General features: G+C 35.3%; 4 protein-coding genes and 1 pseudogene across 4 annotated transcripts; 2 read left to right on the top strand and 3 right to left on the bottom strand.

Moving 5' to 3' along the window:
- Positions 1–5,934: 5,934 nt before the first annotated feature.
- LOC145563661 (peroxidase 57-like) lies at positions 5,935–8,568 on the bottom strand. Its single transcript, XM_081624097.1, has 4 exons — positions 8,220–8,568; positions 7,015–7,194; positions 6,753–6,912; positions 5,935–6,383 (listed from the first exon to the last, which is right to left on the bottom strand). The coding sequence occupies exons 1-4, from the start codon at positions 8,565–8,567 to the stop codon at positions 5,977–5,979; spliced, it is 1,095 nt and encodes a 364-aa protein (XP_081480223.1). The 5' UTR covers position 8,568; the 3' UTR covers positions 5,935–5,976.
- Positions 8,569–18,275: 9,707 nt separating this feature from the next.
- Positions 18,276–19,086, bottom strand: LOC145563663 (eukaryotic translation initiation factor 2 subunit beta pseudogene; annotated as a pseudogene).
- A 2,504-nt stretch (positions 19,087–21,590) lies between these two features.
- LOC145563664 (uncharacterized) lies at positions 21,591–22,607 on the bottom strand. The gene has a single exon (XM_081624098.1). The coding sequence runs from the start codon at positions 22,540–22,542 to the stop codon at positions 21,760–21,762; it is 783 nt and encodes a 260-aa protein (XP_081480224.1). The 5' UTR covers positions 22,543–22,607; the 3' UTR covers positions 21,591–21,759.
- Positions 22,608–23,102: 495 nt separating this feature from the next.
- On the top strand, positions 23,103–23,966 carry LOC145564914 (uncharacterized). Its single transcript, XM_081625072.1, has one exon. It carries the CDS (start codon positions 23,103–23,105, stop codon positions 23,964–23,966), a length of 864 nt encoding a protein of 287 aa, XP_081481198.1.
- Positions 23,967–24,417: 451 nt separating this feature from the next.
- Positions 24,418–26,050, top strand: LOC145564916 (uncharacterized). The gene is made up of 3 exons (XM_081625073.1): positions 24,418–24,916; positions 25,023–25,235; positions 25,299–26,050. Exons 1-3 carry the CDS (start codon positions 24,418–24,420, stop codon positions 26,048–26,050), a joined length of 1,464 nt encoding a protein of 487 aa, XP_081481199.1.
- The last annotated feature ends 482 nt before the right edge of the window (positions 26,051–26,532 follow it).

Genomic DNA, 26,532 nt, shown 5'->3' on the forward strand with positions numbered 1-26,532 from the left:
TATATTTTCTCTCTCCTATAAATCATTATATTTAATTAAGTTATGTTTTTAATTACAATTTAAACTTTTATAAAATAACAATTATGAAACAACTACATCTAATTATAATTTATTTATTTATTAATTAATTTTTAATTAAGTATTTGACCTTAATTATAAGTTTAATTAAGAATTTTTTTTTGAAGCCGGTTTAATTAAGAATTTACATGTACAATCAGTCATTTGATTAAAAACTCATTTATTTTTAGAGGTTCGATAACATTACAAAGATAAATATATTATGACTACTTTAAATTAATGCGACTACATTAAATTAAAGAGGTACGACTTCGATTAATTATTTTACAAACTAGAATAATTAACGACATCTTAATTGTTGAGAAATTGGGGAGTGGTAAGAAAGTCGTCACCTAAATCAGCAAAGTGTTGAGAAATTTGTGAAAAATTAGGATTGTTGGGATCCATTAGATTATACTAAATTAAAAAATAACAATAATAATAAGTACTAAAAATAATAGAACGTAACAACAACAAAATGTATAATTAACAAATAGTAAAAGAGTAATTAAAAAAAATAAACTTAAGCAAAAATAAAATAACTTTAATATAAAATAGATTTAAATATCTTTAATAATAATTTGGATGATAAAAAAAAAATTAATTTTGTAGTAGAATTGGGAAATAATTAAATATAGAGGATTTTTATGATTTTTGTAAGTATACTAAAATATATAAAAATGGATGTCAATTTATAGAGGAAATTTTTTTATAACCGTTAGTAATTTTTTCTTTTTTTTTTTTAAAAAAAATTAAGCATAAAAATAAGTTTTAAAAGAGATAACCGTTGCAAAACAGTGCTGAGTTTTAATTGGCCCTGACAGGGACACGTGTCAGCGCCTCATTAGGCATGCTGACGCGCCATGTCAGCGCTTCATTTATACTCCCTCCGTGTTGTAATAAGTGTTATACTTTTTTTTTGGCAAAAAGCTACAATAAAATATTATATCTCTCTCCGCTCATGGTCTACACCCAAACCCACTACTACTTTTTTTTTTATTATATTTTTCCTCTCACATTCATTACTTTTCAATAAACTATTAACCACACTATCTTTTTTTACAATTTTTTAATACTCCAACTAGTCCACTTACCTCTTATTTTATATAAGTCAGTTAAATTGCCTAAAACTATGTGTCATTCAAACTGTAACACTTAAAAAAACACGAAGGGAGTAATTTTTTTGCTGATTCCACCATCAAAACGACGAGTTTTGAGCAGTAAAAGCCAAAAAAAAATAAATGAGTAGCAAGTGGTGGTGAGGCCCACTTGCTACTATTCATCCAATAAAGTTTCTCATGCCATGAGGAAAATTCCACTTCTTCACTAACGTGAAGTAGTTGAGGAAATTTTCTCTCATTATTTTTCCCTGTGAGTAAGAATTTCTTCACTGTTGTCAATGGTCTTAATACGGAGTACCAGTGAGGGTAACAAATACTACTACTATCAATCAATCAATCAATCAATCAAAGCCTTAATCCCAAAAGTGGGGTCGGCTAACATGAACCAAATTTGATTATTCCGTGTAGTCATCAACATAAATCTTTCTCCTCCATCCCTTACGATCCAAAACTTCATCCTCACGTAAATCCATGCACTTCATATCCTTCCTCACTCCTTCCAACCAAGTCATCTTTGGTCTCCCTCTTCCTCGTTTAATCCCTCCATGGTCCCACTCTTCCACTCTTCGCACCGGTGCACCCTCGGGTCTCCGTCTTACATGTCCAAACCAACGCAGACGATTTTCCCTTAATTTATCTACAATGCCCGCCACACCTACTTTCTTGCGAATAACCTCATTTCTGATTCTATCTCTTAAAGTGTTTCCACACATCCACCTTAACATGCGCATTTCCGTAACCTCCATCTTTTTAATATGCTCTTTCTTAGAAGCCCAACATTCTGTACCATAGAGCAACACTGGTCTTATGGCAGTCCTGTAGAATTTTCCCTTCAACTTTAAGGGAATGCTGCGGTCGCATAGCACTCCCGTGGCCGCTCTCCATTTAAGCCACCCTGACTTAACCCTGTGGGTCACGTCTTGATCAATGTCACCATTCTTCTGGATGATCGACCCTAGGTACTTAAAACATTCACTCATGGTCAAATCCTTTCCATCCAAACTCACCACTTCATTGCTTGTCCCCCTCTGAGTGCCAAAACGACATACCAAATATTCAGTCTTACTCCGACTTAGCTTAAACCCTCTAGATTCCAACCTTTGCCTCCATTGCTCCAACTTGACATTAACCCCATCCTTAGTCTCATCCACCAAAACGATATCATCTGCGAACAGCATACACCATGGAACCTCATCTTGAATTGGTCTAGTTAATTCGTCTAGAACCGTTGCAAAAAGAAAAGGGCTTAATGCAGACCCTTGATGCAATCCGATTGTAATAGGGAAATCTTTTGTCAACCCTCCGCATGTCCTCACATTTGTTGACACATCCCGATACATATCCTTAACTAGGTCTACATACCTTCGTGGGATACCTTTCTTCAACATTGCCCACCAAAGTATCTCTCTTGGCACCTTGTCATATGCCTTCTCTAAATCAATAAAGACCATATGAAGATCTTTCTTCTTTACCCTATAAAACTCCATCATTTGTCTTATCAAATGGATTGCCTCCATAGTAGATCTCCCAGGCATAAAACCAAATTGGTTATCTGAAATGCTTGTGCATGCCCTCAACCTTTGTTCAATCACCCTTTCCCACAACTTCATAGTATGGCTCATAAGCTTAATTCCTCGATAGTTAGAACAATCTTGAGCGTCTCCTTTGTTTTTATAAACCGGGACCAAGGTGCTCTTCCTCCAATCTTGTGGGATCCTTGTAGCCGTCCATATCTTGTTGAAAAGGTTTGTTAACCAATCAATACCAATCTTACCCAAACACCTCCACACCTCTATCGGTACCCCATCAGGGCCAACCGCCTTCTTAGGTTTCATCTTCCTCAGTGCAATCTCCACCTCTACTCTCCTAATCCTTCGCACATACTCCATGTTGATTTCTTCATCACTCATAGAGGTATCTCCTATCACAACTCCATTACTTCCATTAAATAATTCATCGAAGTACCCCTTCCACCTGTCCTTGATGCCCTCCTCTTGCACTAGGACCATTTGGTTCTTATCTTTGACACACTTCACCATGCCAATATCCTTCCTTGCCTCTTGTCTTCTCTTTGCCATCTTATAAATGATCCTTTCTCCCTCCTTGGAATCAAGCTTTTCATAAACCTCCTGATATGCCTTTTCTTTTGCTTGGCGAACAGCTGCCTTTGCCTTACTCTTAGCCTCCTTATACGCTGCAAAGGTTTCATCACTCCTACATTTTCCTAAGGCTTGATAGCATTCCCTTTTTTGCTTAATTACTGCTTTCACCTCTTCATTCCACCACGAAGTATCTCTCTGTACCGAAGTTCTTCCCCTTACTTCCCCTAAGACCTCTTTGGCCACTCTTAGGAAACAGTTCTTCATTCGTAACCAGGTCATGTCCGGATCCACCTCTCCATCCCAATCCGCTTCTTCAATTACCTTTTCTGTAAAAACCTTAGCTTTTGCATCCCTTAGGGTCCACCATCTTATCCTTGGTTCTTCTTGTCTAACTTTTTTCTTCGCCTTCTCTTTCAGACGAATAGTCATTACCAATAGCCGGTGTTGGGTGACCACACTCTCCCCTGGGATAACCTTACAGTTTATGCAACTTTGTCTATCTATGCTCCTTGTGAGCAGGAAGTCTATTTGAGTTGCATTTGCTCCATTCCGAAAAGTTATCAAGTGTGAATCCCTCTTCTTAAACCAAGTATTAGCCAAAATTAAATCATATGATTGGGCAAAATCCATAATAGCTTCACCACCGGCGTCCCTCTGCCCATACCCAAAGCCTCCATGGACACTCTCATAGCCATCTCGGCTCGCCCCAACGTGCCCATTTAGATCCCCTCCAATATATAACTTCTCTGAGTGGTGGACACCCTGCACCACCTCGTCTAGGTCCTCCCAAAATTGTCGTTTCTCTTCTGCATCTAAACCCACTTGGGGAGCATAAGCACTGATAACATTCACAATCTCCTTGCCACATAGCAACTTCAGCCTTATCAACCTATCGTTCTTCCGATAGACCTCGATCACCTCTTTTGCCAACCTCTCATCGAGAACCACACCAACTCCGTTCCTAGCTCCACCATTCCTTGTTCTGTGGCTCGTTTCTTGCCCAACATACCATACCTTATACCCCAAAACCAAGCCTCGAGCTCCTTCTCCTGTCCATCTTGTCTCTTGGAGGCACATGATGTTCACGCGTCGTCTTTTCATTACTTCTACCAATTCTGCTGATTTTCCCGTAAGAGACCCCACATTCCAAGAACCAATCCGCAAACTAAATTCTTTTCTCCCACGCTCCCTCCTGATCCCAACTCCAAGTCCTTGATTATTTGACACCACAATTGGGCAATATGGCGCGTCGCTTCTGGGCGACGACCTAGCAACCCTTACATACTTATCACTGCACCCGGGTCTGGGAAGTGCAGCGCGTCGCTCAGTAGGGAACGCCCCAATGGCACGCCCTTGCTCATTTGACACCACACTCGGGCAATGTGGCGCGTCGCTTCTGGGCGACGACCTAGCAACCCTTGCATACTTATCACTACACCCGGGTCTAGGAAGTGCAGCGCGTCGCTGAGTAGGGAACGCCCCCACGAAAATATCTGTTTGGCTCATGTCATGGGATGTGACGAAGTTTTATACTGGCTGTCACTGGCCTACCGTAACCCTCCTCCTTTATCCAGGCTTGGGACTGGCAGCGGGAAACCCACTGGCGGAGTTAACAAATACTACTACTATAATTCACAAATTAAATTTAGATTGAGGATTTTTTTTTTACAAAGAGAGGATTTTTCTTGTTATGTATGTATATGGTATATCGTAGCTTGTTTGAGTTCAATCTCGAGAATTTTTTAGTTTAAAAGTTTAACGACTAATCCACAACGACATTCTTCTTGTAGTTGAACAAGGCGTAAAAATATTTCAGTTGAAGGCTATAACCTTAGTTAAGAGTTTGCGGACGCCTCGTGGCAGAATGATTACATTATTGCAGATATTCATCTTTTTCCCAACAAATTTGACAATTGAACTATTCAACACATATTATGATGTAATTGAGCAGTTGACTTATAACTAAATAAACTAATGTGGGTCATTTGAGCTAGTGATAGTATGAACATTGTACCTTGTAACAATTCTATTTTGTTTCCTACACTTGTATCCTACGCATTAGGAGCTCTTCTCGCAACGACAATCTCCTACTTTTTCTCATTCTCCTTACCTATATATACTACGTATATTTTTTTTTTTTAAAATTGAATTTAATTTGAGAATTGTTGCTAAGTAATTATTAGTTCTAGTAATAATTAACGACAGTAAACATTTTGTTTGGAACTATTTTAATTATTCAAATGGCCAATTTTCATAATTGGCCCATGGGGCCATTCCGTTATTGGTATGAGGTTCTTTATCAAATTTCAATAGCTAATATAATTGATTAATTGGTCATGAAATATGGTGAATTGACCTAGCTATATAAGTCACATTGTTCTTTTCAAGTTTTAGATTGTATGAGCTCAAATCAAATTCCAATCAAATCATGTAAACTTGCATATTGCTTTCTTTTAGTAAGCAAAATTGAAAATGTATTATTGACACAAATCACAACAATATTACAACGGTTACATTATATTGTAAAACATACATGTTAGAAATATTATAACTGGACTTCTCTTTTGAATGCCAAGTTGTCTTTGACTCTTCACTATCATGCCTCGTCGAAACGTTCAAAATCTTGTGCATCAATTCATCAAATTGTTTAAAACTCCAACTTTGTTCTCACCCATGAATAAATGAAATGAAACACTCTAATTGAACTTACTACACACTTTTCTAATTTGCCCTTGATTACCAGTGAGCACATCAAGTGCTTGCAACTTCACCATGGCACTAGCCAATTTTGTAGCGAAAGCGTTAGGATTTTGGGCGAGTTGTTGAACAAAGTCCTTTGTTTGACGATCACGAGCTAGTGCTTGATCAATTGGCAAAATTCCTCTTTGCTTGACAATTTGATCAAAGAAAGAGTTGTCAACTATGTTTGAGCTCGACGGATTTTGATCAAGAAAGGTAACGTTGTTCGATCCCATTCCTTTAGGGCATACCGGCTTCAATTGTGTTCGAAGGGTTGAGTCCATATTTGGGTCGAATTGGTTAGTATCTTGGTACAAACGGTCTTCAAAGAAGTCACAATGTGAAATTCCTACCGTATGACAACCTGTTCCACAAATATAGAATTAGAAAAGCTTGTCAAAAGGTGCATGTCATATCGATCAACTAAAATATTTTTAAAAAGAAAATGTTTCAGATCAGGAAATCAACACAAATATAGAAAACCTTGGGAGTTAGAACTTTCCATGTTTCCTAATTCCCATGTTGACACGATAAGATGTCATTACTACAAGATATAGTACATAAATAGAGCTCAAGACCAAAAAATAAATATTGAAGGCCAAAGGCCAAAAGCAATAGATGCAACAACCTCTATTATATGGTGTTTGGTTGGAGTAGTTATTATGATATTTTCAAACTAAAATTGGAGGAAATATCTATGCATTGGGAGATAAAATAGTGGTACGAGGTATACCTAAGAGAACGACCATTTCTTCAGGATTGAAGTTTTTGGCACCAAAGGCTGAAATGCTATCGGAAACAGATGCAAAAGGACTTGGAAGATCAACATCATCGGCATTTGATACGAGTCCATCTCTTCGTCCTGTTTCTACAAGATATTCTAGTCCTCCCCCCTGTAAATAATGACCCAAAAATAGTTAGATATTGAGTTCTTACCCTAAGTAATAAAAATAAAACAAATTTCAAAATTATTTCGTATTTCGATTATATATTACCAATTTAAGTACTTCTTTAGTAGCGATTGCAATAATATCTGAACAAGAGACAACATCGGGACATGCGGCTTCTGCAACATCTTTTAAAGTATCTATCAAATCATATCCTCTTACACTAAGATTAGGACCTGCTGTTCTCTCACTTGAAGACCCGGCTATTAGAATTGATGCATCACATCCCTATAATCAAATATGAATAATCAGGATAAGCAATATATGTATATTAATTTAATTCAATATTTGTTTAGGATATTGACAATATAAAAATTTAAATCGTGCGCCCATAATAAGAAGATAGGTGTAGATAGGGTATGTTGTTCTTTACTATATAACGTGTATAAGTATGCAAAAGAAGGTATGTCTTCTAGGGTATCCATTTTAGTGTTACACGTTCATATATAGTTGAGATAATTAAATATTAAATTCTTAAGAAAATTGGTATTACTAGAAAAAGCATTATGTTCTTTTAAGGTAATACATAAACCCAAAAAAAAAAAAAGATTTTAATGTCAAAGACATGGAATGTATATATATTTAGGCCTTGTTCTCATCAGATTATTTTCAGTTCATTTCAGTTCTAATAGGTTCAGTTGAGTTCTTAATTTCTTTCTCTAATAAATATTCAGTTCAGTTCAACTCTAGTAAATTTAGTTAAGTTCAATTCAGCTTAATTCAGTCAATGAGAACAGACCCCTAGTTAATGAAAGTACTCTTACATTAAGGGTTGTTGTTTTTTTTTTTTTTTTTTTTATTTTTTTTTTTATATATATATAACTTTTACTTACATGCAAAAGGACAAAATGGCCTTGTTTCACAAATTAAAATATGCATAGTTTGACTTTTAAAAGTATAATTTAAGGGAAAATATTGGGATTTTAGAGATTGGGTACATAAATAAGCAAGCAATGGTTGTTTTAGATGTCAAAATTAGAAAAATCAGGGAAAAAAAAAAGTAAGAGAAAAAAATATACATGCATAATGATGTTCAGAAAAATAACGACGACATGCAAAGAGTGAAGAATTACTTTTAAACAAAATTTTTAAATAACCTTTAGAAAAGTGTGAAACCATTAAAATAGAAGGAGAAATTATGTAACAAAATAAAAAAGCAATGGTTAGTTGAATATAGAAGTTTTTTTTTTTTTTTTTTTTTTTTTTTTTTTTTTTTTGACAGGAGTTGAATATAGAAGTTAGTTGGTACTTACATGAACAAAACAATCATGAAATTGCATGCGAAGAAGGGCCGGAAGAATAGTTGAATCCTTGCCAAATTGCACTTGAACTTCGGTTGTAATACTTGCCTCAACATCCACATTATTAGGACATAGCCCTTTGTAAAAACCTACCTTCAACCCAGAAGGTGTATTAGGACTAGGAGGGTTAGAAGGAGGTGGAGGAGGACTACCCTTGGGGGGCTTACCTCGGCCTTGGCCTCGACCTCGACCAATCACAATAGGCCCTATTTGTAGATTTAAACGATGAGTAGACTCACACACTTCATTTAACATTGATATAAGCCCAAGGAATAAGGCCATAGCTACTAAATACCTCATTTTTAGTTTACCCCCCTCAACTTAGGTTTACGTGTGTATTTAAACTTTACTCGACAATATTATAACTTTGACAGATCTTGATATTGTTAATTAATAACGTCTCCCCTCTTTTCCAAATCTCCTCTGAGTGAGAGACGTATATATCTAGCTTTAGGTGGTTTTAGCTTGGCTAGTAGTATTTTGAAGAAAAGTTGGTGATTTGTTTGAACCCTCAAGAGTTATCTTTATATATGCATGAGACAAAGAGAGATAAATATAAAAAATAACTAGTTGACAATATTCCATTCAGAGCACCACATCTCCTTAACTTAGTTGTTAGAATCAAGCTAACACATGCACGATTTTTCTCAAAATCTGAACTGCAAATTGCCATATATTCCAATTTAGGTGTTCAGCATTTTTTAATTTCCAAAATATAATTATATAGACAAAATCATTATCTAGCAGAAGAATGTCAAAAAAAAACCCAATCATACATATGGCCGTAAATAACGCATCGATATTGTTTGTTATATTATAAATTTAATCAACAGCTGTATACAATGCCATAATATTGTACTGTTTAAAATAACCAATTTGATGGATATATTAATATTGTACAATTTCGGTGTTTGTATTAAATTATAAATTAGCAAACCAAATGAACAGATCTTGTAACTTTGTATGAATTCAAGGAAAAATTGTAGACTTTCAGATAACATTTTTGTTTCTTCCTTAATCGGTAACCATATACAATACATACATATGGCCATCCGTAAGATATCTGGTTTAATTTGTCCTCTTCATTGTTACGTACTCAGTATTTTAATTGTGATAATTTGTTGTTGTGTTACAAAAACTAAATTCAACCAAGTACAAAATGATGGGACTATATATTTCAAAAAAATGAAGATGATGGGGATATATTTCATTAGTAGTTTAAACTTCAATTCTTCATCAAATTTCCGTTATGACTGGTTCAAAGCCTGAATGGACTCGTGTTGATTGGTTTGTTATCGTATATCAAAAATTGATTTGAAAATTTCGGATATTCGAAGTTTTCAGACACTTCGGATATCCATTATCCAATATTAATTAAAATTGATAATATTATTTTCTAAATTTCACTAATTTTAACGCTTTTTTATCGCAAAGTTGTACAATATATTTTAACAAATTAAAAAGTAGTCCTTTTACAATAAATATTATCATCAAACATATTAAGAATATTATAATAAGTTAATAATACAAGGTCAGTTTTATATGAACAATTTTAAATTTTTTTTATATATTTCATAATCTTAGGCTTTATATTTTGGATTTCGGATATTCGAAATTTTGAAAATCAATATCCAAATCCGCATCCGATATCTGCTTTATCGGATCGAATATCCATTTCGAATTGAAAATTCGAATCAAATATCCAAAAATTCGAATCAGTTGCGAATCGGATTATCGAATTTTCGGATTGTTAAATAGTTTTGTACTGGCCTAGTTTATTGGGCTAGATGCCAATCTTATTACGAGTATTTTGTTCTAATTTTTAATTATGGGGCTTTTCATAGTAAAGGGGATTCAATTGTCATGGGTGGAGTCACGGTGGACACATGTGCACCGTACCAAGATCACTATGCTAGTATGCTCTAGAGTCTAGATACAAAACTTGTTTTCAATAGTACACAATGGTTTTGTGTGATACTCTATTATATACTCGATCCGTTTTTTAAAATTTGACTCACTTTATATTTGTGCGGTATCCGATAATATATTTAATCATGAATATTTTCGGCTGTGTATAAATGAAAATTATTGAAATTTTATATTTGGAAAATTTATAATGAGGGGAATCAAATAAAATCCCACAAACAAATTTATTTCTATTATATTAGTCATAAAATATAGTCAAAATTATTTAGTTTTGACCCCATAAATAGTAAGTAAGTCGAAGGTATTTCTTCAAAGGAAAATATATAGAACATGAAAGTGTATTCAAAAGAACAATTATTAAGAGCTTAGAGCTTAATTGGCTCGACAACAAAAACAGTTTGGACAACAATTTCTTAAACTCGTAATACAAAGTTTTCAAACACACTTAGGTAATCCTTATCAAAGTTTAAAAAAGTTACTATGCCGTTAAACATGTAATGACTTAATTTTGTGTTTGCCTTTTAGTTTTAAGGTATGAAACGAATCCAAATTCGAGTATGATATGGAGAAGGTTACATATATCACATATTATGCCAAGGTAGCTCACTCCTTACAAATTATCCCTTCTTTGACTTTTTTGCTCTTATTAGTTGTTCTTCAGTTAATAAAATATTTTATTTATTTCTAAAAACAAGATTGTTGACAGATTGGCGTACATTATACCGTTCTTGATTTGGATCATCAAGATATGTGATCAAGAGAATTATTGAAGTGGTTGTAGAATTAATTGATAAACACTGGAATGAATATAAACTTAATTTTAATTTAATTTCATCTTAAATAGTTAGATATATATGCTCCAATGTACCACAATACAGAGTAGTATTTGTGCCAGTTAATTTAAGAGATTGGATGGTTACATGGACAATCAAGATGATCTTAATACTCTTACCTCACTCCTTACATCAACTATTCTTAATATTTGTAATATAAGCTAAAAAACATAGGAAAAATAATCAATAATAATACGATTTTTGGCCAATCTTCTAAAGAGAAACGACCTTTCAACTATTTAAAAATAAAATGACTTTTGACGAACACGTACTAATAAACCCCTAAAATATCTTATATTATTTGTGAATTGGTTTAAAAACCAGGCCTACATGTTGCTTTTGTGTTGGGCTTGTGCCAAAATAAAAGATGTCTATACACAACCTATGGCTCAATGGCATGCCACTCGTGTTGTGGCTTGTGAAGTTGTGATACGCTTATGGAGGGCTCGTGCTAGGTTGGGACATATCTATGCCATGCCTGGTTGGACTTCATGTCAGCCTAGCCAATGCCATGTAATGCTATTTTAGTCCAATAACTGAACAAGGACTTGGGTTCTCTTTAAGTGGCCATATAATCCAATATTTGGCATGGCCCAATAACGGTCCACCTGTTTCCAGGATGTATAATTTATATGCAATGGATCAAATTGGGTCATAGTGCATAACTTTGTTTTCAATGGAAATAAAGATAATGTTCTTTGCCAAAATAAATACTACCTTCGTTTCATATTATTTGTACGAGTAATTTTAAAGGGGGCACACACAAACACTCCTAATCAAAATGCAAAATCTGTTTGTAAGTGTAAGATAAAAAAGAGAAAATTTTAGATGCATATGATGGGGAGAGAGATAAAAAAAATGATAACCTAGAAAGGAAAGAAAACATTTATTTCAAATAATGTATAGCTTAATACTTCTAACCTCTATCTTAACAATCCATTTTTGACAAAAGTTGCAAATAATATAAACTGGAGGTAGTACAAGTACAACAAATAATATCCCCCTGTTTAATTTTTATCAATTGGTAAGAAAAATTACAATAATGCATGAGCTATTACAATGAATGTAATATAAATTACTACCTATAATCTTGACAGGCGTAGAAAAGATGCTCATTGGCAACAATTCACCAAACTGACACTCTTAAAAATAATTACCTCAAACTTGGTCAATTTAAAAATATAAAACAAGATTGTTTTTTTTTTTTTTTTTTTTTCTTTTTTTTTTTTGGCTTAACTACGATTTACTACAATGTGTAAGGCCAAAATAGGCCAATTTTTATAATTCTACGGCTGGAGCGTTTCTCTTGGCACGGAAGTATGGAACTACCTTTCTTCACAAATCACAGTTTGCATTGTGTTTGTCTAACCAATGGGTTGGATTTTGCCAATTAAGGACCTGTTGTGATTTACTGAACTGAACTGATTGAAACTGAACTGAACTGAACAGAACAGAACATAACATAATTGAACTGAGCTGAAGTGAATTGTTTATGAGAAAAAGAAATTAGGAACTGAACTAAAATTAAACTAAAGAGAACATGCCCTAAAGTTTTATAAATTGCAAAGAATGCTTAGCTTGAAAATCTATATATATAATAAAACTCAATGGGAAGACATGAGTCCGCCACGTGTCATTATGACTTGGCAGATGATGTGGCGCCATGTCATTTATTGAGTAATTCTTTTAACTCCAATTTAAAAGAATGCTTAAGGTGATAGATCACCACCATTATTCTCTTGATAAGTAACCTCTCATAACCCCTCATTTAAGAGGATGTTTAAGGTGATTATTCACCTCCCTTGATGTTTGGGATTCTTCTTTTGTGTTCTTTTATGTTTCTCTATAAATAGAAGAGGCTTTTTCTTTTTCTTTTTTTTTTTTTTTTTTTTTTTGATTTTTACATTTGAAAAATACATCAAATATAATAGTCTAAACACATTCTTTATTATGCATAAGTTTTCTTGACTCAAACCTTCCACCCAAGAGTATCTTTGTGTGAAAGTGGTGTGTTAACCTTAGAATTCGTGCCGGATAATACAATTGAGCACCTTGGTTGCGCCTGAATTCGTTTCCAAGTCAGTGATTTGCATCACGACGCACCGATATTGTTCCATAGTTTGTTAGATTATCTTTTTGATATTACTTAAATATTTTTATACTATGTGTACTAGACTACTTCTTTATTTACAACATATGTAACTAATTTAATCAAAATTTGTATTATATCACATTATTTTTATTATAAAACCTCATATATACCTATAAGGTTATAATGACCCGGGGCATTGTCCGAGCCAAAAACTAGTTATTTATTTAAAAACTTCAAATGTAAAAGAAATTTACTTGAATTCATTAGGTTGACAAAAGAATGACCGGCTATATTACGGTTATACGAGTACTATTTGACTCGTGATACATATCGACCCATGATACCAAATAAAGTCGAAAATAATCTCGTTTAAGCCTCACCAGATCAAGCCAATTCACAAGTCTAATTCATCAATATCATATTACAAGCACACCTAAAAGAAGTGAAGAACCAACATAGAGGCATTCCAAATCAAAGTTCTCACTTAAAAGCCAACCAATCAACCACCAATATCAAAAAGTAGTCTCACCCAAACACGAGGATGTTAAGACCCGCAAATTTTTTTCACTATTAACTTAATCTAGATGTATTACATACTTCGTACCAAAAAGCCCATTGTTATCAACTTTCCATATAAATAAAAAATTGATGGTTTGTAAGCCAACAAAGGAGAAAAAATCGATCGAAAACAAAGTTCATTAAAAGATAATTATAATCCTACTTCATACACCAATTATAATATAATCATCATTCAATCAACATGTCTTAGAAAAAAATTGACATATTTTTCACTTTGATCATCTATATCAATCTTTGAATAGAGAATTTAATTTGTACATACAACAAAAATAGCTCTAATTTTTTTTCCTTTTTCCGCTTAGTCTAGTTAATTATTAGTGTCCGAGCTAGATCGACTTGAAGCCGGAAATGATGACATGCTCCCTTGCCAACTACTAGCAACGCTAGCTCTAGGAGACCTCGGCGGAGGTTGCGAAATTTTATTCCCAGTATTATCATAATATATCACCCCTGAAAATTCAAGAGGTTGACATTTTTCTCCCATTAGAATTTCCTTTTGCCATAACCCTCCTTCGCCGAACCCTTCCTTTTGGTCAATTTCGTTACGTTCGTCTTTGTTTTTATTGTACGTCTTGATGTTGCTTATGTTTGACAAGAGTTTCTTAGGGGTGGCCAAGGGAGACCTTGGTGGTGTCTTCAAAGCATTGGATGTTTTCTTTGCGGCCTTCTCCTCGTATAGATTGTTGTTGTCGTACCTACTCGATGACCTCGGAGATCTAGTGGTGCCGTGTCTTGCACATAGAGCAACGAGAGCAAACACGGACACGAAAATACCTATGCTTAATGGAAGGGATTGGAAATGGTCTGTTATAGGATAAGGAAATGGACGAACCATTTTATGAAAGAGTTGATATGATCAACGTCTAAATTAGAAGAATGTATAGAAAAGAGTGTAGTATAGTTGTATATATATATAACAATATAAGGGATGACTTAAACTATGATTTTGGTACGTTGATTTAATGCACAAAGGCCTACTAATTATTGGGTTGGTAACATACAGTTAAGTATGCATAAAACTTGGTCAAATTAGTGGTTTAATTAGTAGTTATCTATACAAAAACAACAATAAGAAATATTCAAAGTTCGGTGGAAGGAAACATGGTTGCTTAGCTTAATTATAATCATTAAGCAAAGTTAAATTTATAAGAAATTTCTACGTAAAATGTACTCGAATATATGTAGGTCCTTTGAGGTTTAATTAATGTAAAGATTTCAAAAACATAAATTAAATTTGTTTCTTTATAGTTTTATAATACGGAGTATAATTTCACCAAAATAAAATAAAATAATACGGAGTATAAGAGTTCAAGAAGTGTGAATGTGATTTATTACTTTTTATTTCATAATTAATATAGCATAGTACATTACAAAAACATGCAAACTTCAATGTAATATTTTAAAATGACCACTATATTCTTCTAATATTTACTAAAAGAAGTATCTATTACAATAGTTTAATTGTGATTTGTGAATAAACATACTCAATGAGGTTTGAGATTCCTTAATTAGTTTATACGCAAATAAGCATCATTACATGGTCCTCCACTCTAAAACAAAAAATATATATATTGTATAAAATAGCAAATAAAAAAAATTAAAAGTAAAAAATAGAGTGAAGGAAAAGTAAGACGACAATGAATTATATATTAACTCAGTACGGATTAGAAAAGAAGATACAAAATGTTTTTGACAATGGCACTTAAAACATTATGCATTAAAATCCTTAATTTCTAGCTCAATATCAATTACATTTCGTTTTTTCCACTACAAAAATGACTTATTTTAAAAAATTTCTATTGATAGTCTATTATTCCATCACTAACATGCTTAACTAAAACAACTAGATCTAGTCCATAAATCATCATATCTTGAGCTTAGTCATATTACAACTTAAGTAAGAAAAATTCTACATACTAATCCATACGTTAGTTAATTTATTTAGTAGGTTTTGAACAAAAAAAAGGCAGTCAAAACATATGAAATTGTCAACACGTCGTTTTGTCTAATTTCATCCTCAAGGAAGAGTACAGTTTGTAGTTGGTTGAGTCAACCAATAGGTGTGCTATAAGACATGTTAAAGATGATGCTAAGAGTGCTAACATATTTTAATACTCGTATGAATAAAAATAAATAATGATAAGTCCCCTATCACTTTCAACTCTTTGCCTCCCCATTTTTCTCATTTTGTATGACATAGTTGACCACTTCCCATCATTAGCAATAATAATAATAATAATAATAATAATAATAATTATAATTATTATTATTATTATTATTAGTTATCAATAATATTATTTGTAAGACGTGAATATAATTTCGTTGCCACTTTCTTAAGTTCCTACCTAAACTTGTGCATTATTAATTTATCGAGTATGGCGGTGGGCAATAAAAAAGGACGAAAATGTAGCACATTTAAAGAAACACAAAGAGAAAGGAGGATAAGAAGAAGGATGAAGTAAGCTGTTAACTAGGTGTGTCATACTAATTAGGACAATATAATAGTAGTGAGTTAGTTGTTTTAGAACATTGGATTTGCATGTTACTTAGAGAATAGAAATTATTTTGGATAACACAATGTGGTTAAGACTCTGACCTTTATTTATGGATTAAAAACTGGTTTTAACAAAGATTAGTTGGGCTGAAATCACCTGCACAAAAGAACACGTTAACTGGGGTGTGTCCGCGGAAATCCCTCTCATGCCTATGTCAATACATGTGATTGAAGTTAAAGGAGAGAATTCAATACTTGCGACATGCAAGTGTAATTATGTGGAAATGTTTGTAGATACCTTTACTTGGCGAATTTTGGGCTGGCACATATGCTTGGGCTTGACTTGTTTTTAATGACCTCTTTGGCATTTGGATCTTTGGGCCTTTAATGGCTGGTCCAAGAAGGACTATGTTTGGACCCCAAACAGAAATTATAAGTCAGCTTGGTATTAACGACATTAAAATTGGTGATTTCAGAAATACTATGTTTCTATGCTTTCGAACTGTTTCTACTTCTAGAGTTCTAGCTATGTCAGCTCATAAGATCATGACAGTAGTTTGTGTCGAGTTGAGCCTTAACCGAGCCTAGCATCGAGTAGTTTGCGAGCACTCGTTAACACCCCTAGCTGTAGATGATAAAATCCAAATGGTTGGTATACGTTTGTACACTGCACCTAAACGTGATCAACAGAAATTAATGAGAAGATGATTCAACTTTGTTTGTCATTATATAGGTTTTCTGTTGTGACATGTTCAATAATACGAAGTATCACTACTTTAAGGCTTTGATTGATTCAAATTTTTTATTGTGCTCTTGGCATAGTGGATGTGAATATTTGCAACAATAGGTTGTTCAGTGCATGAGCATTCCCCAAGTCAATACCAGAGTTCACTGTCATATCAGGCCTAACATTACATCCATTCACAGCCTTGGAAATTTTGCTTGAGAGACATGACTTATTACAAACAAACGCTCCAACATTGTCCTAGACACGACTTATTAACTTATACCTTATGTTTAGACAGAAGTCGTTGGATTAGGTGTTATTTATGCTACTAGACATCATTGAACAAGCTCAAGAAGGCCAGATATTGGTTATCAAATTAGCGTTGGTTTTGTCAGGTGACTCAGGTCCATGGAACTCTGGGAGGTCTTTTGGGGCATGAATTATAGCATTCACTCCCTCCACCCCTCAAAAGTGTTGAGAAATGACACAAAGATGGTGACTGAAAAATACAAAGAAAAAGGTGGATGTGCGGCTAAGCTATAGAGAAATTATAGATAAATTTCACAGGTATCAAGAAGGGAGATTATGTGAAATGTAGCTTGGCTAGAACCAACTCTGATGAAGCCTGTTGTCAACTATGCTAGTATGGTCACAGAGGGCATCGGTTATTTTCCTCCCATTCACAGTGAGATTCACAATAAGCCCTTATTAGTTTCACTAGAGTGACTGAGATTTCAAGGGCAAACCCGGGTCCACTTTATGGTTTGATTAGCCTGTCATGAACCTGCCTCATGAAACTAGGACCTGTCAATCTGTCATCCCAACCTCCTCAAACAGTGTTCAAAAAGGTTCTGTAATAGAAGAAAATAGAGAGAATGAAGATGGCTGGAGGTGCTGATAAGAAAAAAGGCGAACATTCTTTATTATAAGGTTCATCAAAGTTGTAGCAACAACTCTAGATAAGTATGCATACATATGGCATAGTGGAGCAGGCCAATTACATAGGATATATGTTTGATTTATGATTGATAGAGAAGGTAACCATGGCGCGACAATCCTAATTAACTGATTTCTCTCTTTTGTGCAAGTTGGAACTAGATTGCTATAATCACAATTAGATTGGAATTAGCATTTTGCTTACATATTAGGCCTATAAGTTTTCATAAGGACTAATTAGTTTAGACAAGTAAAACCTAGTAAATAGAACACGCCCTTAATCTAGATTGACAATTCGTAACAATGTTCTACTTTGTTAGATAACAGGCGTATAGCTTTTGATTCTTGCACCTATCCTCAAAAATTCATATGTAAAACGTTTGAATCTACATCATATCAGAGATTTTAAAAAAATAATAAAACCATCAAATATTTATAAAAGATGCAAGAAAAATTTTATATTATTTTCAAAAGATAACACTCCTGTATAAAATTTCCTATAGATATGAGATTTGAACTGAAATTATTGTGGCTAATTTAACTCATGCCCCAACCTTTTTACGACCTGTGCAAGCATGAAATATCGGTAATTTGACAGGAAGAACTGATCGCGCAGAACCACACTGCTCGCATCTGAGAAACATGATACGATTTTCTTTGGAAAAATTTGTGTCAGAACTCTTGCAACCATGACAGATAACATAATCCACGGCATATTTTCTCAGTAACACTTCAAAGTGTTTCGGAGCAAACCTTCCATTAACCACCAACCGCTGTTTATCATCCAAAGACAGAGTTGTAGCCAGTTCCATCTCCATATAACTTGCAAGATGTTTCGGATCCCTATGCATAATCTTGCAGAAATCCATGAAATTGACATGAACTGTCTTTTTGGAACCTTGACGCGCCACCAGTGGGACTGGCAGCTTCATAACTCTCTTCTTCCTGTCACTAAACCCGCCTGAGTAAATTCTTTGTAAAAGCTCTTCATACTGATAATCTCCGCCGTTGTCCGTCCCCTCCTGGGAAGGTTGCAGCGACTGCTCATCACTTCTGATGACTTCTTCCTTGTCATTGCCATCCATTGCGTTCTCCGATTTGGCGACTCTCTTCTTCTTTTTCTTCTTACTGATATTCAATGGTTCTATACTATCAGCAAGACTGTTGTCGTCCATAGCTCTGGTGTTATTTTCTTCGCAAATAACCATCTTTAAATTTTTTTAATTTTACTTGAAAGCCTTCAGAAAATTGAGTTGAATTGAATGATGGTCACTAAGGCTGAATTTATAAGGTACAACAACTTGGTAAGCAAGGCACTCATCTAAAGTTCTAATTCTACAAGGAATCTAATATAGACTATTTCCTATTCTTCAAAAAAATACAGACTATTTCCTAAGATAATACAAGTAATTCGTAATTTTATCCTAAACATTACTCTGTATTAAAAATACGTAATCCCTCCGTTCCATAATATAGTTCCTGTTTTTCTATTTTGATGAACCAGAATATTATTCCTATTTTTATTTTTGGATACTATATAAAGACCATTATACCCTCATTTTATTTATTGTACATTCTAATTTACCCTTGAATATTGCATATGCCTGTACTTTTTTCCACTCTCTCTCTCTCTCTCTCTCTGACTTTTGTCTATAATTGTACTTTTCACTTTTATTAATTAATGTATTTTATCCACTTTTATGGGACGAAGGGAGTATTACGTAAACTAATACTCTGTATAAAATTTACACAAGGGCTAATATCTACTCGCATCTATAATTAATACTTCGTACAAGTAATAAACTTAAATAAACTCGGATAAGGAAAAACGAGTCAAAAGAACTAAGCCTGGCTAGGGTTTTTCATCAAATCATTAGCCTACTTTAGATTATTTTCCATCTCATGATGTTACATTTAGCAATAAATTTTTCTCTCTCTCTCTCTTTTTTTTTTTTTTGGGTATTTAGAGAGCCACCTTCTACTGTTTTATAAAACAGCATAAATAGAAGTCCTACTCTACAGTAACAATATTCTTTTCATAGCTTCACAAGAAAAAGAATTGGTATAGGTCAATGGACCGAATGTGTATCACAAAGAATTCAGAACTTGCACCATACTCCGAAATTTTATCAACAAAACAGGAATATGTGACTGAATGCTACGTTGCATACCATTAACAACATCAAACCTGTAGTTACTTTTTTGAAGAAAAACCCATAGTTTCTTAGCTTCTCAGCCATATTGATATCAAAAATCCAAAATAGAGCCATACAATAAACCGGGAAAGATTTCCATTCAAACGATTGAAATCAGCATTAATGAAAGAGACACAACTTGCCATACTACTAAGTCGGACATTTTATTACACAATATCGAAATTCCAAAAAAAATCAACCAAAATAAGCATTCTACATAATTCTCCAATATCACCTCCCACAAAATATCAAGTAGTAGAGTAGGAATTTTAAAAATAGAAAAGAGACAATCAGTAAGAAATAAGGGTAATCAATCAACCAAAGAAATTCAGATGCCCATCTCATCTATCTACCACCAAAACCTAATAACAAACCTAGTCACCCAGATCCATAACCCCAAATGATAACTCTGAAGTCTGAAGACTACATTATACACCTTAAAAATAACTCACTCAAAAATTACACTTAATGCAGATTTGTCAAAAACCTTCTTGATTATACACAGAAAATTGATGATCAGCAACACTTTCCAATGATCATAGATTGAAGAAATAAACTGAGGGATTGACTCTTGATTATACACAATGCTCACTCGTACGAATATATGATAATATTCACACACCAAATAAACAGCAATGCAACCCAAGCAAAAAAGTAAAACAATCAATCTACAATGAAAGTTTTTCCATTCTCAACCAATCCGAAACATAATCAACCACAAGAATCGGTAATAGTTTGGCACTAGTATGATGATATCCATTTACTAGATAACAAAAGAGATACTGCAAAATCATATATTGTTGTATTCCAATACCAAAATTCGATATACCATCAACAACCAAAAGAGACAATCAGTAAGAAACAAGGGTAAATCAACCAAAAGACAGTCAGATGCCCAACCACCAAAACCTAAGAGCAAACCTAGTCGCCCAGATCACACAGAAACGCAGCAGCAACAAACCCAACTGTAGTTCCAATCAAAGATATAGAAGCCAAAAAGAGGATATCAATGGGCAGCAAACAAAAAATCTTTGATAATAATGGGAATCAAAATCCATTCTGCACCACAATTTACAACTCTAAGACTACATTACACCCCGTCAAAAATTTACTCAAAAAACCGCTTCAAAAAGCAGATTTGTCATTAACATCATACCCCATCAAAACTCACTTCAAAAATTCCACTTCTGCACATACAGGATAAAGTGCACTTTCATTTCATCAGCCAATTTCTCTTTTCAAATGAAAGTTCAGGATCAGAAACGAGTCTTTGGATGGAGATGAACACATTACACCCTTCATATAATAATTCAAGTATATGTTTCATGTTACCACAAGCATAATGTACAACTAATACTCCCTCTTCGGATGAGAAAACCATGATACTTTGCGGATAGAGTAGTCTGCTCCGCAGTCCGCACACATACAAAAGGCAGATTGAACAGACATCTTTATCAAATAAACAACAATGCAACCCAAGCAAAAGCGTAAAACGATCAATGTACAACGAAAGTTTTTACATTTCTCAACCAATCCGAAACATAATCAACCAAAGAATCGATAATAATTTAACACTATAATGATGATATCCATTTACTACATAACAAAGAGATACTACAAAGTCATACATTGTTGTATTCGATAACAAAATTCGATATATCATCAGTATCTAATAGTAATTTCCATAGTAATATTCAAAGGTAAAGTCAATCAAAACATAACAAGCATAGAAAAGAGACAATAAATCAAGAAACAAGGATAAGCAATCAACCCACGATGTTCCGAAGCGCCCAATTCATCGACGGATAAAAGCCGAGAGCAAACCCTAGTAGCCCAGATCACGAAAACCGCCGCAACAACAAACCCAGCTGTAGTTCCAGTAGGAGGAAGAAACAACGAAGCCGCAGAGTAGATAACAATAGGCATCAAACAATACCCAACAACACTAACACAACGATAAAGATCCAAATTCCCATTTCTCCCAGCAAGAAAATTCAAGATCATGTAAAGAAAAATCGAAGAAATCGCAATCCAACCCAGAATCACACCAAATTGAACTTTCCCAGCGAGTAATTGAAACAACCCAAAAGCGATGTAGTACAAAAAAGGTCCAGAAAGATCTGGGTCTGAGTGTAGAGATGAGTTGACACGAAAAGGGTTGAGTAAAGAGCGAGTTTTGCGCCAGATTAAGGAGGGGTTGATCTCGAGTTCTTCGAGGAGAGGGGGTTCGTCGGAGAAGAGGCCGCCGGAGGAGGAGGAGGAGGGGATGTCGTGGCGGAGGTGCGGTGGTGGAAAGGCGGTGGAGGAGGAGGAGGCGGTGGCGGATCCGATGTCGAAGGACATGAAAGGGATGGAGGAAGAGGGGCGTTGGGGTTGGAATGGTGCGGTGGGGACTTGGCGTTGATGCAGCATGTTGGGGTTTGGGGTGGTGGTCGCCGGAGATGGGCCGGACGACGGGAAGTTTACCGGCGGGATTGTGAATTCTTTCGGCATCTCGGTGGTGTTGGTGGTGGTGGGATCTAGAAAGAGGAGAGAGAGAGATGTAATTATGGTATGAAAAGGAATTTCGGAGTAGCCTAATGTTTAACTAAGAAGTATCTCAGGGGCAGTTAGGTAATTCCGTAAGCTGGGTAACAACTTTCGTCAGATACTAGTCTCATACAAATGTCTTTGGTCAATCAAAATTCACGAGGATTTGGAAAATAAGCATATGAAAATACCTAGGAATTACATTTGGAAAATAACTTCCCAATTCTCATGAAATGTAATTTTCTACGGGAATTTAATTTTCCTGTCAACTAAACGAGACCAGAGTTCAAGGAAATTTATAGAAATGGGATTATAAGGTAAATTTTATAATGCTATTATAAAGAGAAATAAATAATACTCTGTCCGTCCTTTTATTATATGGCTATTTCTCATTTTGCACATGAATTAAGAAAGTTAAAGATTCCTTACAATTAATAATTGGGAGTATAACTCGCTCGAAAGATAAGGCTTCCTCCTTAGAAAGAAAAGAACGTCCTCCGTCGCGAACGATTGTATCTTCGGCTATGGTCGATAATCTGGCAGCGAAGTGCTTGGCGCTTCAATTAAGAGATGACGAGAATGACCTAGTGGACTTAGGTGGTACGGAGGATTCCGAAACCAAGGAGAAACTGGCTTTAATATTGGTGGGAAAAGTTTTGACAAAAAGACCATATAATGTTGAGGCCTTCAAGAGAACCATGACTAAGGTGTGGGCGCCGGCGAATAATATGCTGATCAGAGTTATTGGATCGAACCTTTATGCGTTCCAATTTTTCCATTGGAAGGATAAGGATAAGGTTTTGAAGGGCAGACCATGGTGTTGGGAGAACCACCTGCTAGTTCTCAAAGAAGTGCTTGGAGATGAACAACCTGAACAAGTTCTCCTCAATCATTCGCCGTTTTGGGTTAGGGTTTGCAAACTCCCATTCAATTGCAGATCAAACGAGGACATAATTGCTATTACCTCGAATTTGGGTGAATTTATGGAGCGAGAGGATGACCAATTAGGGCTTGACCAATACAGGCATGTGAGAATTATGATTGACATTCGAAAGCCTATTCGAAGATATCAATGGATGAAAGACAAAAGTGAAAATAAGGTTAAGGTCGAATTCAAATACGAGCGTTTACCCTATTTTTTCTTTGCTTGTGGAGTGATGGGGCATTCCAAGAAGGACTGTGATGTAGTTTCGGAAGAAGAAAAACAGAGGAAGTTGGGGTGTGGGATCTTCTTGCGAGCTTGCCCTAGAAGAGGTTTTGCGAAAGAGGCTGAGGAGGTTGCGTTAATTACTGCTATCAGGAAGCAGCTTTTTGTGACTAAAGAGAACGAACCTTTGCTTGAGGACGCTGACCCGAATCTAAGAGTTCTGGAGGAGGAGAATGAATAGATGAGTCTGGTGAAAGATGCTGGAACAGGGGAAGGAGAGGGTGTGCGGGGAAGGGGCATTATTGTAGCTGTGAACTCGGGGTCTTCGGAGAAACAAGGAGCTCCTTTAGTAGAGAAGGAATGGGTGGATTACATAGAGAGATAGCAGGCAGTCCCATTCCTTTTGTTTTTGGGGCAGAAACTAACAAGACTACTGCTAAGTCTTGGAAGAGAATTGTGAGAAAAGACAAGGAGGTGGGGATGAAAATTGATGAAGAGAGGCAAGAGGTGCTTGAAGGAAAGAAGAGACTAATAGAGAAGTGTGAAGTGGAACCTGGTGGCATGATCATGGGTGCTGAAAAAAGACTAAAGTTCACTTCTCAAACTCTAGATGATATTTCTTTTTCGATGGAGGTTGGCATTGACCAACCCCGTCAATCATTTTGAGTCTTCTTTGCCGGAACTGCCGCGGAATGGGCAACCCTAAGTCAGTTCGTCGACTCCGCAAATGGAGTAATTTGATTGTCTCCGATCTAGTTTTTATCTCGGAAACTAAGATTGGTAAGGAAGCGGTGGAAAATATAAAGAATAGAGTTGGTTTCTCTAATGCTTTTGGGGTGGCTAGTCAAGGTAAGTCTGGGACTTTGTGTGTTTTTTGGAATGAAGAGGTTACTTCTTTCACCCTTGTTTCTTTTTCTCAGCACCATATTTGTGGGGATGTGAAGAAGGGGGAGGAGGAGTGGAGATTTGTTGGCATATATGGGTTGCATGATGAGGGGAATAAACACTGTACATGGAGACTTATTGAGCATCTTTGTGAGGAGGCTATTGGTCCAATTATCTTTGGTGGAGATTTTAATAAACTTTTGTCCTATGAAGAAAAGGAGGGTAGGTATGATAGAGAACGAAGGGAAATAGCAAAATTCAGGGAGACAGTTGACACTTGTGAACTTAGAGACTTGGGTTTCGAAGGTCAATGGTGGACGTGGGAGAGTAGGAAACACCTTACAAACTCGAGTTAGAGAGTGTTTGGACCGTTTCCTCACTTCTCCTACATGGCTTCAACTTTATCCCAAAGTGTATGTGGAACACCTTCTTAGATACAAATCAGACCATGCCCCTATTGTGGTCCAAACTATGAAGGAAGGGACAAAGAAGAAGAAAAAACAGAAGAAGCGATTCCGTTTTGAAGCTGCTTGGCTTTTGGACAGCTCGTGTGAAGAAGTAATTCGGCAAGCATGGAAAGATTCTGCCCCGTATAATATAATTGGAAAGCTGAGCATGTTAGGAGGTAAATTGATGAGTTGGAGTAAAACCAAATTTGATGACCTTGGTCAATAAATTAAGAAAGCAGAACAACAACTCAAAGATGTGCAGCGACAGAGGGTTACTCGTGTGTCTTGTGATAAAAGTGTGGCGTTAGAAAAATTGTTAGATGATCTGCACTCGAAGCATGAATCATATTGGTATTTGAGATCGAGGGTTCTTGAGGTTCATGATGGTGACAGGAACACTTCTTACTATCACCACAAAGAGTCACAAAGAAAAAAGAGCAATAGAATCAAAGGTTTGTTTGATGCGGATGGTACCTGGCAGAATGATGATCGCAAGCTTGAGGATATTGTGTGCAATTTTTACTCTGATCTTTTCACTTCAACTGACCCGAATGATCTGGAAATGCAAGAGGTCCTAAAACATGTCCAAAACGTTATTTCGGAGGAGAATAATGCTGCCTTGACAAGACCGTATATGAAGGAGGAAATTTACTTGGCTTTGCAACATATGCACCCTTGTAAAGCCCCGGGACCGGATGGTATGCATACTATTTTTTACCAAAATTTTTGGCATATAGTAGGTGATGATGTTTTTAATTTTGTGAGTAGTATTTTACATGGTGTTTCTTCTCCGTGCTCTGTGAATAATACCAATATTGCTCTGATCCCGAAAGTGAAGTCTCCTACTTTGATGTCTGAATTATGGCCTATTAGTTTGTGTAACGTGCTTTATAAATTGGTGTCAAAGGTTGTGGTTCTTAGATTGAAAATGATCCTTCTGAAAGTTGTTATAGAGAGCCAGAGTGCTTTTGTTCCTAGCCTGGTCGATTGATTACTTATAATGCCCTGATTGCACTAGAGATTTTTCATACTATGAAAAAGAGGAGTAAGGGTAGAAGGAGGACAATTGCGCTAAAAGTGGATATGAGCAATGAAGGAATTATGTCTTCGATAAGTGCAATTACTAGATATATCATAGGATCACAGTTATGGAGATAATAAGTTCATACTATATGGTTGCCAATGTCTATTGCTAGATATGACAATTGGACTTTGGGCTTATCAAATGGTCCAAAGCCTTATAGGATGGATCCTACAAGGTCACACACTAGAGTATTGGGTTAAACAAGTTAGAGGCCCATTATTGGGCCTCATGAGTATATGACACATCTTATGTTTGGGCTTGGATTGTAAGTAGAGTTCAATTAGGATTTGGACATGGTTTTATTTCTAGATATGATCTATAAATATAAACCATACCTAGGGTTGCATGACACAACAATTTACACACTGTGAAATTGTCAGACAAGCAAC

Source organism: Chenopodium album, chromosome 10 (assembly GCF_948465745.1).
Source record: "Chenopodium album chromosome 10, dcCheAlbu1.1, whole genome shotgun sequence".
NCBI lineage: Eukaryota > Viridiplantae > Streptophyta > Magnoliopsida > Caryophyllales > Amaranthaceae > Chenopodium > Chenopodium album.